Source organism: Gossypium hirsutum, chromosome D13 (assembly GCF_007990345.1).
Source record: "Gossypium hirsutum isolate 1008001.06 chromosome D13, Gossypium_hirsutum_v2.1, whole genome shotgun sequence".
In the NCBI taxonomy this organism is placed as follows: domain Eukaryota; kingdom Viridiplantae; phylum Streptophyta; class Magnoliopsida; order Malvales; family Malvaceae; genus Gossypium; species Gossypium hirsutum.
Window position 1 is genome coordinate 37927969 of NC_053449.1, and position 14917 is coordinate 37942885.

The 14917-nt window shown below is 31.5% G+C and overlaps 1 protein-coding gene across 1 annotated transcript; it reads left to right on the plus strand.

Moving 5' to 3' along the window:
• Window positions 1-3898: 3898 nt before the first annotated feature.
• Window positions 3899-7744, plus strand: LOC107919998 (probable linoleate 9S-lipoxygenase 5). The gene is given in 9 exon segments (NM_001327165.1): window positions 3899-4202; window positions 4570-4859; window positions 4947-5187; window positions 5283-5624; window positions 5722-5807; window positions 5887-5994; window positions 6079-6383; window positions 6473-6736; window positions 6876-7744. Coding segments are annotated over 9 exon segments (2598 nt in total). The 5' UTR covers window positions 3899-3994; the 3' UTR covers window positions 7630-7744.
• The last annotated feature ends 7173 nt before the right edge of the window (window positions 7745-14917 follow it).

Here is a 14917-nt window from a genome sequence, read left to right on the forward strand (position 1 = left end):
ATATATACTCATATTTCTATCTCTTTTTTTTCTTCTCTTTTTACTAGTTCACAACCAAATTAGATAGACAATATTAAAAAAATCAACTTGTATTATTCAATAAAATAAATAAAATATTTATTTTTAATACAAAGGAAAGTCGAGGATACTTAAAAAAGATGGATGTGTATATATACATGCATGTAAAAATTAGCTTTTAATACAAATGAAAGTCGGGAATACTTAAAAAGGATGGATGTGTATATATATATGCATGTAAAAAATAGCTTCATCTTTTTATAAGAGAGAAACCCTATCATGTATAAGTAGGTTGTTCAATTGCTTTAATTTTATTATTGAATACATTAGTTTTTTTTATGTTTAGAGCAATTTAAACCCATCAATTTTGGAAATGAGTAACTAAAATAAATTAATTACAACATTAATGTCTTGATTTAATTTTGCATATAAATTCAATTGGTATAATAATAGCCCTCAAAATTTATATATCCTGAAATTTGGTATTGATTTAACAAATTTAGCCTCTCGCAACATTTGTGCAATATGTAAATATTGAAGCTAAATTTGTTGAAATTTTTTAGAATTAAGATCAAATAGACAAAATATATAAACATTTAAGGTTAAATTTGTTAGTATACAACTAATGAAAAATATAGAATTATCCTTGATTACTCAATTTCAAAATTGAGGAGAGAGACTTTTATCGTATAAATATTATTTAAATTTCAAAATTTCCATCCTTAGATTGAATTGATGAGACGATGAAGAATTGATTTCTCTTTGCTTAATTGGAGAGCGAATAATATCTAGGTTTTGATTCTTATCAACACGTAAAAAGTGATTGGCAACAACTCTTTTAGGTCTTTGGCAGGAAATAGTCTAAAATAACATTTTCATATAATAAAAACAAAAGGCACTCTTCATTTAATTTAATCTTATTATTCGAATTTTCTGTTTAATATCTAATTTCAACATATATTTAAAGATAGATTAAAAAGTTACACACACTCCATATCAAATCTATATTTATTTTCCTTGTACTAAGATTTATACATTGACCAAAAGTAGCTAATATATAATAATACAAAATGCCTACATGTGTATATCTAGTCTGAAAATTCAAAGGCTGCTAAGCAAGAAGGAAACGAACCCCATGTCCTCAAAAAGATAAATAAAAAACAAGCCAAATTGCAGATAGTGGGAGGTGATCAAGTATTATATATTTTATTATATTTGTCCCTTCTTTGTATTATCGATCAAACGAGCACTTTGAAAAAAAGAATAATCCATATACCTGCTGCCGGATTCGGAGATACCGGGTAGATGGGAAAAGTATCCCAAACACTATTGTATTAGGTGTCAGAAAATACGTAAATTTATGTAACAATTAAAATATTTATGGAACAAAAATATAAGGAAGAATAGTTTTACATTGATGTAACTGTATCATTCTCTAATTTTTAGTATGAAAATGATTTACAAATCATATTATGAGATTTTAAAATATTTATGTTTTAAAATTTGACGGTAAAAGTACCATCTAGGAGTCGGATTGCATTCTACTCTATTTGCTAAAAAATGAGTAAAGTAGTCCCTACAAGATAAATTAAAAAGCATATTGATCATTTTAATTAAAAATTTTTATTTATTTTTACTGTTAAAAACTAATATGACTGACGAAATAAGTAAACAATCACACATTACGTACGTACAAGAACTAGTTTAATAGTAGAAATGGATGAAATTTTTAATAGAAGAATTACTTTACTAATTTATTAAAATTTTTAGTAGAGGGATTTTATCAAATATTGAAAGAAAAAACCTGCATTTTGTGGCGCACACGGTATGTGAGAATAAACTAATCACCTAATTAACAATTAGTTCTCCGGATTTATATAATATTAAAATATAACATTTCATCCTAATCTTTTCTTACTAAGAAAAGAAGACATGTTTCTTGAAAGAATCCAATTCATGTCGAAAACTGAAACATGTCCTTTTTTTGGCTGCTTTTTTCTTTCCACAATTTAAGTTAATTTTTCTTTAATTTTCTGCAATCTAATGAAACAATTTAAGTACAATGTTTCTGAGTATAAATATATATAATTTCCTTTATTAAAACGAAAATATTGTTGATAAATACAAAAATTTTAACGATCCATTTAAATTATAAATAATAATTTGCAACGTGCATTTAAAAAAAAAGGAGCTGGAAACAAAGTCAAGCAGACAATAATGCATCGTACAATGACATTAGAGGGTTTCTTCATCTGGTCTTGGTTTCTATAAAATAATAGTTTGCACATTGCCTTCTTACTATTCTTAAATTATTATTTGGTTATCTTTTAATTGACTTAGTCGTCCACGTTTTCGGTTTTTTTTTTTTTTACAAATTAAGAAACGGTGAAACCAAGAAAAAAAAGGAAAGACTTTGTCTGTCCATCAAAGACGACTACAACTTAAATCAAAGTTTCTATTTTATATAATAAAAATAAAAGATATTCAATGAAATGGGTCATTTTGATTTCAGTAATCCTTTGTAATTAATACTTCTTTATTAAGTTGTTTTTAAAGAAAAACAAATAAAAACTATTCCGCTATTCAACTACTGCTCACTGTTTAAACAAGCCCTTAAATTATTTTTTTAGTCAAATAAGTCCCTATTTTATAACTTTTACGCCATTCATTATAGTGTTTTAAAGTAAAATCAATAAAAATTATATATACTTCTAACATCAGCCTAAAATTTAAAAGAATAATCAGAATTTTAAAAAGGAGTGATTAAGTGTGATATGTATATAAGTACCTTCAAAAAGTTTTAAAAATATTATTTTATTCTTATTTACTAAACTACTCTCATCAAATTCCTATTAGTTTAAAAATAAAATATTTTTACTTTAATATTAAAATCAAGGCCTGCTCAACTTAAAAAAATTAACATTAGTTTTTAAGTATATTATCCAAATGATTTAAAATAAAAGTTGTGTATGTTAGAATGAAAACAAGTAACGTTAATCAATTTTCTTTTCTTCAACTAAACAGTTTTACATCAAAAATTTAAATTTATTTACTGTACGCATGGCTCTAAATAACCCTTAATAATTAATTTAATTAGCTCATGACCAAAATTTTATGCTGATACTTTGATGACAAGCTTTCATACACCTTCGTCCCATCTCCTTCTAAAAGAAATCTAACTTTTGAATACAAGTATCCGTACTACAGCTCATCTACGAGTCATTAAGTGTATGGATTGTTGTTAGGTTATTCACTTTAACTCAACAGGGTGTGCCCCATTATCTAACTACAACTTATCAATGTTTATCACATGATACATTATCAAATTATATTAAGATTTATTCAAAGATTTCTCGTCTATAATTTTTCTTTCTTTATTACTGTTTTCACAAAATATGATATAGTATTTTAGTAGAATTCTTATACCCAATTTTATATTGATAAATACAATATCTAAAAATATCTTTCCCTGTTTCTAGATTACAATCTAGCTTGGGTCCATAACCCTAAACTAAAAAAAACTTATATGATTTTAAAAAAATTAAAACAAGGATTAACTAAGTTTTACTTAAAAAAAAAGCACCCATTAGATCCCACACTCAATTTATTTATATGAATTGGCTTCATAGATTTATATTTTATTTTGGGAGGGGTTCCAAAAAGGACTTGGCTTCATTGGTGAGTCATTTCAAAGAGAGAATATGAGAGAAGATAAGGTTAAAAAGACCAAAGTGGCTTAATTAAAACAAAAAGGTAAACCCAAGTCTTTGATTGTAAGGAAAATTAACAGAAACTACTACCCCCAATATGAACAGATGATGAAGCTTCCCAATAACCTCTTCTTCTCTATAAATACTCCTACAAAGCCCCAACCCCTTTTTATCTCAAGTCTTCACATTTAATTAAACCAAGTTTCGAACATATTCTTTCACCACCACCGTCCTTGTATTCCTTTTCCTTTTCGTGTTATTCGGAGATGCTGAGCCATTTGCTCCACGCCGTAGCCGGTGACGACAATGGGAACAAGAAGATGAAACCGGAAAAGATCAAAGGCACTGTTATTTTGATGAAGAAAAATGTTTTGGATTTCAATGACTTCCATGCATCTTTTCTTGATGGCTTTCATGAGCTGTTAGGCAAAAGAGTTTCATTTCAGCTTATCAGTTCTCAACATGTCGATGCTGGTGAATTCCTTTTTATTTTTGTTTCATCCAAGAAGCTGAAAAATAATAATATTATTTTATCAAAGCATATTTGTTATTTTGTCTCTTAAAGTCAAAACAAAAGCCTGCCATTGCTATCAATAGTTTATAGTTATTTTATTTTTCTTCATTAACGACCACTTCCCTTTTATACACTGACATGTACATATCATCTTTAACCTCAAGGAAATTTTTTATCATTGTTGATGAAAATATTGAACTTTTTTTTTTTTTTGAGCATAGAAAATAATAATGCAGTAAACAGTAAAAAATGCATTTTCATATGAAATGTCAAGCACTAATTAATATTAGTCCTAATCTAATAATTAAATTTGTTTTATATTTTTAGATAATGGGTTGCAAGGAAAGCTGGGGAAAGAAGCATATTTGGAGGACTGGAACTCTACAGAAACATCGGCAGTGGCCGGAGAATCTAAATTCGACGTTAACTTTGATTTCGAGGAGGAAATCGGATTACCCGGAGCTTTCCTCATTAAAAACAATCATCACAGTGAGTTCTACCTCAAAACTCTCACTCTCGAACATGTTCCAGGTCATGGTCGGTTTCACTTTGTCTGCAATTCTTGGGTTTATCCCGACAAGAAATACGATAACCCTCGAGTTTTCTTCACTAACAAGGTCAGTTCTTCGATTGTTTTTCTCTTTGGGAGTTTCAGTTTTTCTTTTGGCTAAAATCGTAGTTTAAAATGTTTGGTTTTTTTTTAGACGTATCTTCCGCATGACATGCCGAAGCCGCTGCTTCAATACAGAGAACAAGAGCTGATGGCCTTGAGAGGCAATGGCCAAGGAGAGCTTCAAGAATGGGATCGTGTCTATGACTATGCTTATTACAATGATTTGGGGAACCCCGACAAGGGCCCCGAATACGCCCGCCCGGTTCTCGGAGGTTCTGCCAAGTACCCCTATCCTCGTAGGGGAAGAACTGGTAGACCTCCGACCAAGTCAGGTGAGGATCCCATACCAAATATATGTGGGTTAAGAATGAATGGATCATTGAATTTGTTGTGACAAGGTTTTGCTGTTACTGTAATAATCGAACAGATCCCAAGACTGAGAGTAGGATACCACTTTTGATGAGCTTAAACATTTATGTTCCAAGAGATGAACGATTTGGACACTTGAAGATGTCGGATTTCCTTGCTTATGCACTGAAATCTATAGTTCAATTCATAGTCCCAGAGCTTCAAGATCTAACTGATAAAACTCACAACGAATTCGACTCATTGGAGGATGTTCTTGAACTCTACTATGGTGGAGTTAAGCTTCCTTCTGGACCTTTGCTTGACAATATCATCAACAACATCCCCTTGGAGATGCTCAAAGAAATTTTCCGAACTGATGGAGCCCAACTGTTGAAATTTCCTGTGCCTCAAGTCATTCAAGGTTTGCATTAAATGTATTGCTAATTTCAGAGTTAAATATCTTTATTGTTGATTCCAACCATTTACTTACTTCGATATTTTTTAATGAATTGGAGCAGACAGTAAGACTGCATGGAGGACTGATGAAGAATTTGCCAGAGAAATGCTGGCTGGAGTTAACCCTGTTATAATCCGTCTTCTTCAAGTAATTTTTTATCTGGAAATCTGTTCAATTCTTAAAATTTACCATATGTTAAATATTTATATATATTCTCTGGTTTCAGGAATTTCCTCCAACAAGCAACCTAGATCCTAAAGTATATGGTAATCAAAACAGTGCCATAACCAAGGAACACATTGAGCACAACCTAGAGGGACTAACAGTAGAAGAGGTGAGAATTCGAATACCCCAGAATTAATGTTATCTGGTTTATCCTTTTCAAATCAGTCTAACTTGAAAGGATTTGGTTGAACAGGCACTGAGAACCAACAGGTTATTCATATTGGATCATCATGATTCACTTATGCCGTACCTGCGGAGGATAAACACTACGACAACCAAGACTTATGCGTCTCGAACCATCTTGCTTTTACGCAATGATGGCACTTTGAAGCCATTGGTGATTGAATTGAGTTTGCCACATCCGAACGGGGATCAATTAGGTGCTGTTAGCAAGGTTTACACACCTGCAGAACATGGAGTTGAGGGTTCAATATGGCAGTTGGCTAAAGCTTATGTTGCTGTAAATGACTCTGGAGTTCATCAACTCATAAGCCATTGGTATGAATTTATAAAATAGCATGTATGCATCGATTAGCTTTGATCTAAGAGGATGGTTTATGTTTATGGTTTTTTTAATCTGCTTACAGGTTGAACACTCATGCAGCAATGGAGCCATTCGTGATTGCAACGAACCGACAACTTAGTGTGGTTCATCCAATTTATAAGCTTCTCTATCCTCACTTCCGGGACACGATGAACATCAATGCCTTTGCTAGGCAGATTCTGATTAATGGAGGTGGTGTCCTGGAATTAACAGTTTTCCCTGGAAAGTATGCAATGGAAATGTCATCAGTGATTTACAAGAGTTGGAATTTGCTTGACCAGGCACTTCCTAGAGATCTCAAGAAAAGGTACATTAAGCTCGGATACAAATAGTTTTTCCCTGTACTTAGAGTCATGCCCTTGCACCCATGTCCGAATACGTGATGGACACGGGTATATAAAGCTTTTCGATTATGGAAATAACATGTTTTCATCTTCTCTATTCAGAGGAGTTGCAGTTGATGATAAGAGTTCACCACATGGTCTTCGTTTGCTGATAAAAGATTATCCATATGCTGTTGATGGACTGGAGATTTGGTTTGCAATTGAAAAATGGGTCAGAGATTATTGCTCCTTCTACTACAAGACCGATGAAATGGTCCAACAAGACCCTGAACTTCAAGCCTGGTGGAAAGAACTCCGAGAGGAGGGTCATGGCGACAAGAAAGACGAGCCATGGTGGCCTAAAATGCAGACTCGAGAAGAGTTGATCGATTCTTGCACCATTATCATATGGGTGGCTTCAGCTCTCCATGCAGCAGTTAACTTTGGCCAATATCCTTATGCAGGCTACCTCCCGAACCGACCGACTATAAGTCGTCGGTTCATGCCTGAGAAAGGAACACCAGAATACACAGAACTAGAGTCCAACCCGGACAAGGTTTTCTTGAAAACAATAACTGCTCAACTGCAGACACTCCTGGGAATATCCTTGATAGAAATCCTATCAAGGCATTCGTCAGATGAGGTTTATCTGGGGCAGAGAGCCAGCCCTGAATGGACGTCAGACGAAACCCCACTTGCAGCTTTCGATGAATTCGGGAAGCGGCTTACCGGGATAGAGGAACGGATTGTAGAGATGAACAACGATGAGCAGTTGAAGAACCGTGTTGGTCCGGTCAATATGCCATACACATTGTTGTATCCAACTAGTGAAGGTGGACTTACGGGCAAGGGAATTCCAAACAGTGTCTCAATCTGATGCATTTATCTTCAAATTATTTAAAAATGGCCATTAAGTTCTTTTTTTTAATTATACCATTTGTAAACAAATAAAAGTTTGCTATTAGTGCAACAAATAAAGTTTTATAGATATTCAATGTCTGTATAATATTGTAAGAACCTCGATATTATTGTAGTTTGCATTGTCCTCTTGAAGAACTCTAATACACGGTGTAGAATATTGTTTATCTCTTACAAATTGACATTGCCATGAATTCAAGGAGGCCAGTGAGTTATAACAGGTTAATTGAACTTCTAAACATTTTACGGATAATTTTCTCTTGCTAGCTTCATAATTCAATAATTATGAATTATTTTTTATTATTATGATTATTATTTTCTAAGGGATGAAGAAACAGATTATCCAAGTTTAAATCTGAAACCTAATGTTAATAAGGAATTAAGCAACTTTACTTTTTTGCTAAAAAAAGCCTGTTACATCAAAGGGCACAAAGCCTTGAAATATACAACAAGTTAAGCCCAAAACCCCCCAACCCCAGTCAAAGAATGTTTGGTAATTACGAAAAATAAAAATAATTTTAAATTTATATGGACTCGAATTAGGGTATTAGATATAATATTTTAAAAAATAATTTTGCTTTTATATGGGTTTGAACCATGATTAATTCATTTAAAGTTAAATATCGTTGTTTTCATTATTTTCACTTTTACAAAACATTTTAGTGAAAACTAAGGTTTTCAGAACTAGACTAATGGTCTAACCAGGTTACCAGTTGTCGGTCCAATCGGTTTGATTAAATAAATTATTAAAAAATTCATAAAAAATAAAAGGGTAAATTACACCAAATGTCATTAAATTATTAGTAAGTTTACGTTTTGATCACTCAACTTTAAAATGTTATACTATTGACCTATTTGAAAGTTTTCATTCAAGTTACCAAACTGTTAAATCATTGTTGTATGACATTCTTTGCTCACAACACTTGCATCAATTGAAAGCTTTCCTTTTCATTCTCTTCTCCAATTCAATTTTCTTTCACGGAACAACTTTGAACGTCATGAATTTGCAAACCAAAATTCAAAAAGCTTTCTTCTTCCATCTTCGGCACTAATCGACAAATTGTCTTGGATCTAAAGTATGTTCTTCTACTCATGAATGGGAACTGATTCATCGTATCAATCGCCGAATTATCGTATGGATTTTGCTAGCCAAACTTTAAAAAAACTTAACAACCCAATGACTTGAATAAAAACTTTTGAATAATTGAATGACTTAAATGCAAACTTTCAAATAGTTCAATGATCATTTTGTAATTTTTTGAAGTTGACTGACCAAAATATAAACTTACTAATAATTTATGGAACTTGGATATAGTTTACCCAAAATAAAAAAAAATTAAAAATATGGCTCAACTAGTTTTAGCTCAGCTATAACGGTTCTAGATTGAATAGATCTAATGCTTTTTTCTGGACCGATACCTAGTCAATTCCCAGTCCAACCAGTCTAATTCAGTTCAAACAACTTTGGTGAAAATAATAAAAACAACCTTTTATTGTTTTATAATTTTTACATAGTTAAAATTTCCAAAGATCATTTAAAAAAAAATGAAAACTGCCTCTGTTTTTTTAATCCAAATGAAGCCTTATTGATTCGTTGTGGAAAAAGTTTTCCATAATTTAATGAAAATTTTATTGGCTTTAATTTTAGGGTACATTCAAATTATTATAAGGCTAAAGGATCTAAAAAGCTCTCAATACAAAAAAAAATTAATTGAGCCATAATAAAAAAAAAGTGCACTTAATTAAACCCTTAATTCCTTAAAAAAACAATTGAACCTGTCCATTAACAGAAACTATCATTGACCAGTTTGACTGTTAATGATTGATGACATGACAAAAAAAATTCATCGGAATGCACCACTTGGTCGCACACATGCCATTTTGAGGACATGGAAAAATAATTTCACTCAAAAAAAATTTATGGCATGAAAATTTACATTTTTTTAACACCCAACGGTAAAAGAAAAATAAACTAACGAACCTTTTTAAACCTTAAATCGACCTTATTCAACAAATTAGAAGTTAAAATTTCTTCCTCCTACATTCAACCTTGATAGTAGAAATTTCTTTGAGTTCTCTTAGTAGGATTCGAAGATTGTGCATATTTTCTTGGGTAAGGAATACAAACCATTAACTATAAGTTATTTAAGGTGGTATAAATATTTTTATAAATATTTAAAAAGTGTCATTAAGGTGGTATTAAAATTTCATTTAAAAATTTTAATGTTTCGATAGTTAATTAATTAAAAAGAACTAAATCGTAAAAGATGTAAAATTTGATCACTATTTGATTTGAGTGATTAAATGGTTAATTGAATAAAGGAAAAGGAAATTAAATGGTAATTAGACCATTCAAGGAGTTAGTGGACAATTATGGGCTTGAAATTGGTGTTTTATTTATTTATTAACCAAGGTTAAAATGGTAATTTGGTATATTAAAATAAAACAAAACAAAACCAAAATCCATTATCATGTTGTCCATGTTTCCTTCACCAAATTTGAAACATGGAAAACTCCATGGAAGGTTTTGAAGCTTTGTCTTTCACTTTGAAGCTAGCATGGTATGTCATTTTAGCCCCGTTTTTAATGATTTTTATGTTTTTGAGATCGTTGCAACTAGGTCCAATTAGCCTGTACCTTCGGTTTTGAAACTGTTAAAGATTTTGAATGTTTTCGTTGATGAACCTTATGATTTTAAATGTTAAATGATGAATTTGAAATATTAGTTGTTATTTAAAATTATTTTATTAAGTGATTTTTGATGAATTTTCTGATTAGGGACTAAATTGTTAAAATAGTAAAAGTATAAGGATTTTATGTGAAAATTTTGCATGAATGGGCTGTATTGGATGCCATAAGTATTTAGTTAGGCTCGATTTTGTGTAAAAATGGTTAAGTTGCATGTTTTAGGCTTAGGGACTAAATTGAATAAAAGTAAAACTTTAGGGGTAATTTGTAAAAATTTAAAAAAGTCTAAATTGCATAAAATATTTTTTTACTGTCTAAATTAATAGATTGCTTGAAATTATTAATTTAGATGAAGATCGGGTGGAAAATTGAGAATAGAAAATTACCAAAATGCCCCTATACTTTGACATTTCTGCAATTTAGCCAGGTAAGTTCGTATGAACTATAAGCACTTAAATGTGAGTTAAATTGACTATTTAATGTGCTATTCTATTGTACATGAATTAATATATAGATGTTATTATGTAATTTATTATGTCATGAAACGATAGAAATTCAACGACGTATGGCGACTACCGAGCCCCGTTTGAGCCTGAGGAATTTGTAAGATGCAAATGACATGTCATTAGGGTTTACATGATTCGGGTGCTGGTCTTGAATGTCCTACCGATGGTTGAGGTCCGACATGTGTTATCGAAAGCTCGATCGGGTTGGAAGCTTGTCGAAGATTCATCACACTATCCATCGATTATATCGGTAGATTTTGATGTCTTGGTTAAGGTTATAATGGCATGTGTAGGTGGACTTGTGATTGATGATTAGTTGAATGTTAGTTAATGAGTTTGGCATGTATAGTTCATTTTGGGTGATGAAGCCTTGGTACATTTGGCGCCTTGTTGGTATGTGTTAATTTGATAATGTGTTAAAGCATGTTTGAATGGCCAAAGTGATATATGATGAATTGACCTCAACATGGTCAAGATATGGTATGCTTTGGTAAGGCTTTGAATAGATGTGCATGATTGAAATATGTTTTGTATACATGTTTATTGTTGGAACCATCTATATATGGTTAGATTTGTGTCATTTAGATGGCCTTGATTGTTGAGTGGAAATGGTCATTTGAAGTTGTGTTTTGAATAACCAAATTGGTATGATTGAATGTGATTTTGGCATGTGGTCAATTATGGTATAGCTTGGTATGAAATTAAACTATATATATATGGATAAGTTATGATCAAATATGTATAAGTTAGACATATGTATATTTGGGATGCATGAAAACTATAGTTCAAATGATAAGTTCTAATGACAAGGTATAAGATAAGCATGCCATGTTTTAAAATGGTAGCAAGGTGATCAATTATGTATATGTGTTGTTAAGTTGAGTGCTTGCTTTGAGGTGCCTTTTGGGCATATTAGTTGTATGGATAAATATCATATTGATCTAGCTTTATTATGCATGTTTTAGGTATATTTTTTAATGCTTGAAATAGGTACAATGACTTGTATGTATGAACATATTTTGGGTGAAAGAAATGGCTTGAAAGTGGCCCATTTTTTGTCCACACGGCTTAAGACACGGACGTGTGTCTCATCCGTGTGTGACACATGGTCATGCGACACGGTCGTGTGTCCCTTGTAAGTTTTTACATGGCCTAGCACATGGGCGTGTGGCTTAACCGTGTGAACCAAGTCAGAGAGTTACACGGGCACGGACACGGGTTGGAACATGGCCGTGTGTCCCTACTTCGAATGCCCACACGACCTGAGACACGAGTGTGTATCTCAGTTATGTGAGTCACACAATCGTGTGACCCCTGTAGTATGAATTTTTTTTATCTTTTTCCATGAAGTTCTAAATGTTTTTTATTTAGTCCGAAATCATTTCTAAAGTGTTTCTAAGGCCTCGAGGACTCGAGAAAAGGACGTTATGCAAGTGTTTGCATGGACTATGATATGATTTATGAAATTTTTGAGAATGAATGTTTTTATGTTAAAATTTTTTGGTAATTCTTCGTAACCCTATTCCAACGACGGATACGGGTTAGGGGTGTTACATCTTTTGAACCAATATTGTTCCCAACAATCCCATGAACAATAGAAGATTGAGTGGCATTGGGGACAACATGTTCGTACGGGTTTTTTTACAAATGCGACATCTTTGCTTTGCCCGATGTTTATTATTCTCCTCTTCCATACTATGTGTGCGCACCATTTTAAGAATTTGAATGTAAAAAACACTCAAACAAAAATTTGATAAAGTAAAATCAACCCTCACCATTATGCATTTGTAATAAAAATAAACAAACTCTAAGAGGCAAAGAAAAAAAGTTAAGATTTCATCACTTGTAATTTCTAAAGAGTAATCAAACTCAATAATATTAAAAAAATGTGTGATCACTTTCTATCAAAGTTAACCTGAAACTCTAAAAAGCCAAATGAAAACTTCACGCCAAAAGAAATAAGTTGGGTGGAGAAAGGAAAGACAACTCTTTTCGTACCTATTAACACAATAAGCAAAAATGATGTTAAGTTCACGAGACAAGAAATGCAATTAAGATTTAGATAACATTTGGTTTTCCTATTATGTGTATTTGGTGTTTGGTTAAATTTAATTAATGCTTTAAATCATGTTAGCACCACTGAGCCCTATTTCTCAATGTACGGTTTTATTTATTTCTGTGTACAAGTATGTTAGATTTTGAGGACTCAAGGAGTGCAACAACATTCAGGACCCAACTCTCAACTCGATAGAGTTTATATAGATTTTTATATGTTTATAGCAGATGGCATGTACCAATGTCTTGAGTTGGTTTTTAGGTTCATTTTGATGTTTTGGCATTTATGGTAGTAATGGTTGTATTTTAAATGTGTCAATGATATTTGATGGTATGTACATGCACTAATCTAGTGATACAATGGTATGTTTGCTCATTTTATATATGTATGCTTGTAATTGTGAGGTATTGCTTGCACGCCAAATAACAAAGTGTGATGCATGAGACTAGAATGAATATGTATATTTATGTGATCATATGTTTAAAGATGTTTAGATGTGTCAAGGATGAGATTTGGACCTTATGTTGAATGTCTCATAATGTGATGAGGTGGGATTTTAGGTCACTTTAGACCAAATGAGATTGATGTTAGGTAAACTTGAAAGAAATGATGCAAAATTTAGGGAAAAATGTTCTCATAGTCGCGACATTCCCCTGTTGAAGTCGAGACATCAAACCACTATATTCATGGTTGTGATTTACCCCCTTCTGAAGTCGCGATGTCATGCAACTACCCTTAGTGTCGCAAGTTTTGGTTGTTTTTACATTTTGGTCCATTATATGTTACTGGTGTTTCATTAGAGTTTTCGTAAGCTTACTTATAACCTGAATTTGGATAAATAATGTTTTTAGAAGTTTTAAAACTTAATTGCTTGCATGATTTTCCTTTTAGATATTGAAATGAAATTATAGTTGCTTCAACAATGAATATGAACCTTCACATCTTGGATCCGATGATCAAGTCGGGTGGGTGTTACAGGAAAGGTTAATCGACAATTTTTTTATTAAATTCATTTTTAATTCCCAGTAAAAATTAAATAGGTCAAAGTGTAAATTTTCATGTCAGATTTTTATTTTTTTAATTCAAAATGTTTTTTCGACGTTAGCAAAATGCCATGTGTGTTGCTAGGTGGAGCGGTTTGGTCAATTTTTTCTATCATGTCATCAATTGTTAACAATCAAACCAGTCAGTGATAGTTTTTGTAAATAGAAGGGTCCAATTAACTTTTTTAAGGGATTGAGGACTCAAGGGTCCAATTGATTTTTTTGATTTTTTTTACTGAGGCTTTTTTAGACTCATTAGCCTTATTATAATAAATACGATTAATTTTAAGATTATAGATTTATACACATTTAAATACATTAATAATTTATTTTATAAAATTTTCTTTATTATATTATATATATTTATTTTGAAATGATGTCATTTTCCAATTTATCAAATCTAATTTTAAATAATTCAAGTGTCATAAAGAAAAGAATTTTTTTAAAAGGTCTCCCAATTAATTTATCCAATTAGGTTTCTAAATATTTTATTAATTAATTGATTTTCTTATAAACTTAAGAAAAAGAAAAAGGAATGAATTTCTGTGTGAAAGTAATAATATTGCGTCTTGATTTACATTAGGTTACATAGCCTATTTATAATAGAAACTAGATACACAAATAAGGAAAGATATGATATGATATGATATGATATGCTATGATATGATATGATATGATATGATATGATATGATATGATATGATATGATATTGTGCTAATAAATTAGATACAAATAAGGAATGATATGATATGATATAAATTAATTATGCAAGATATCACATTAACATCCCCTTTCAAACTCAAGGTGGTGCTGTGGAAACTAAGTCTTGAAATCTAGTTGGAAGATGGGTTTTTGTGAAAATGTATGCGATTTGAGCTGATGAAGAGATAGAAGCAAGGTGAAAGAGCCCTGAGTAACATGATGTCGTACAAAATGATAGAGAAACCCATCATC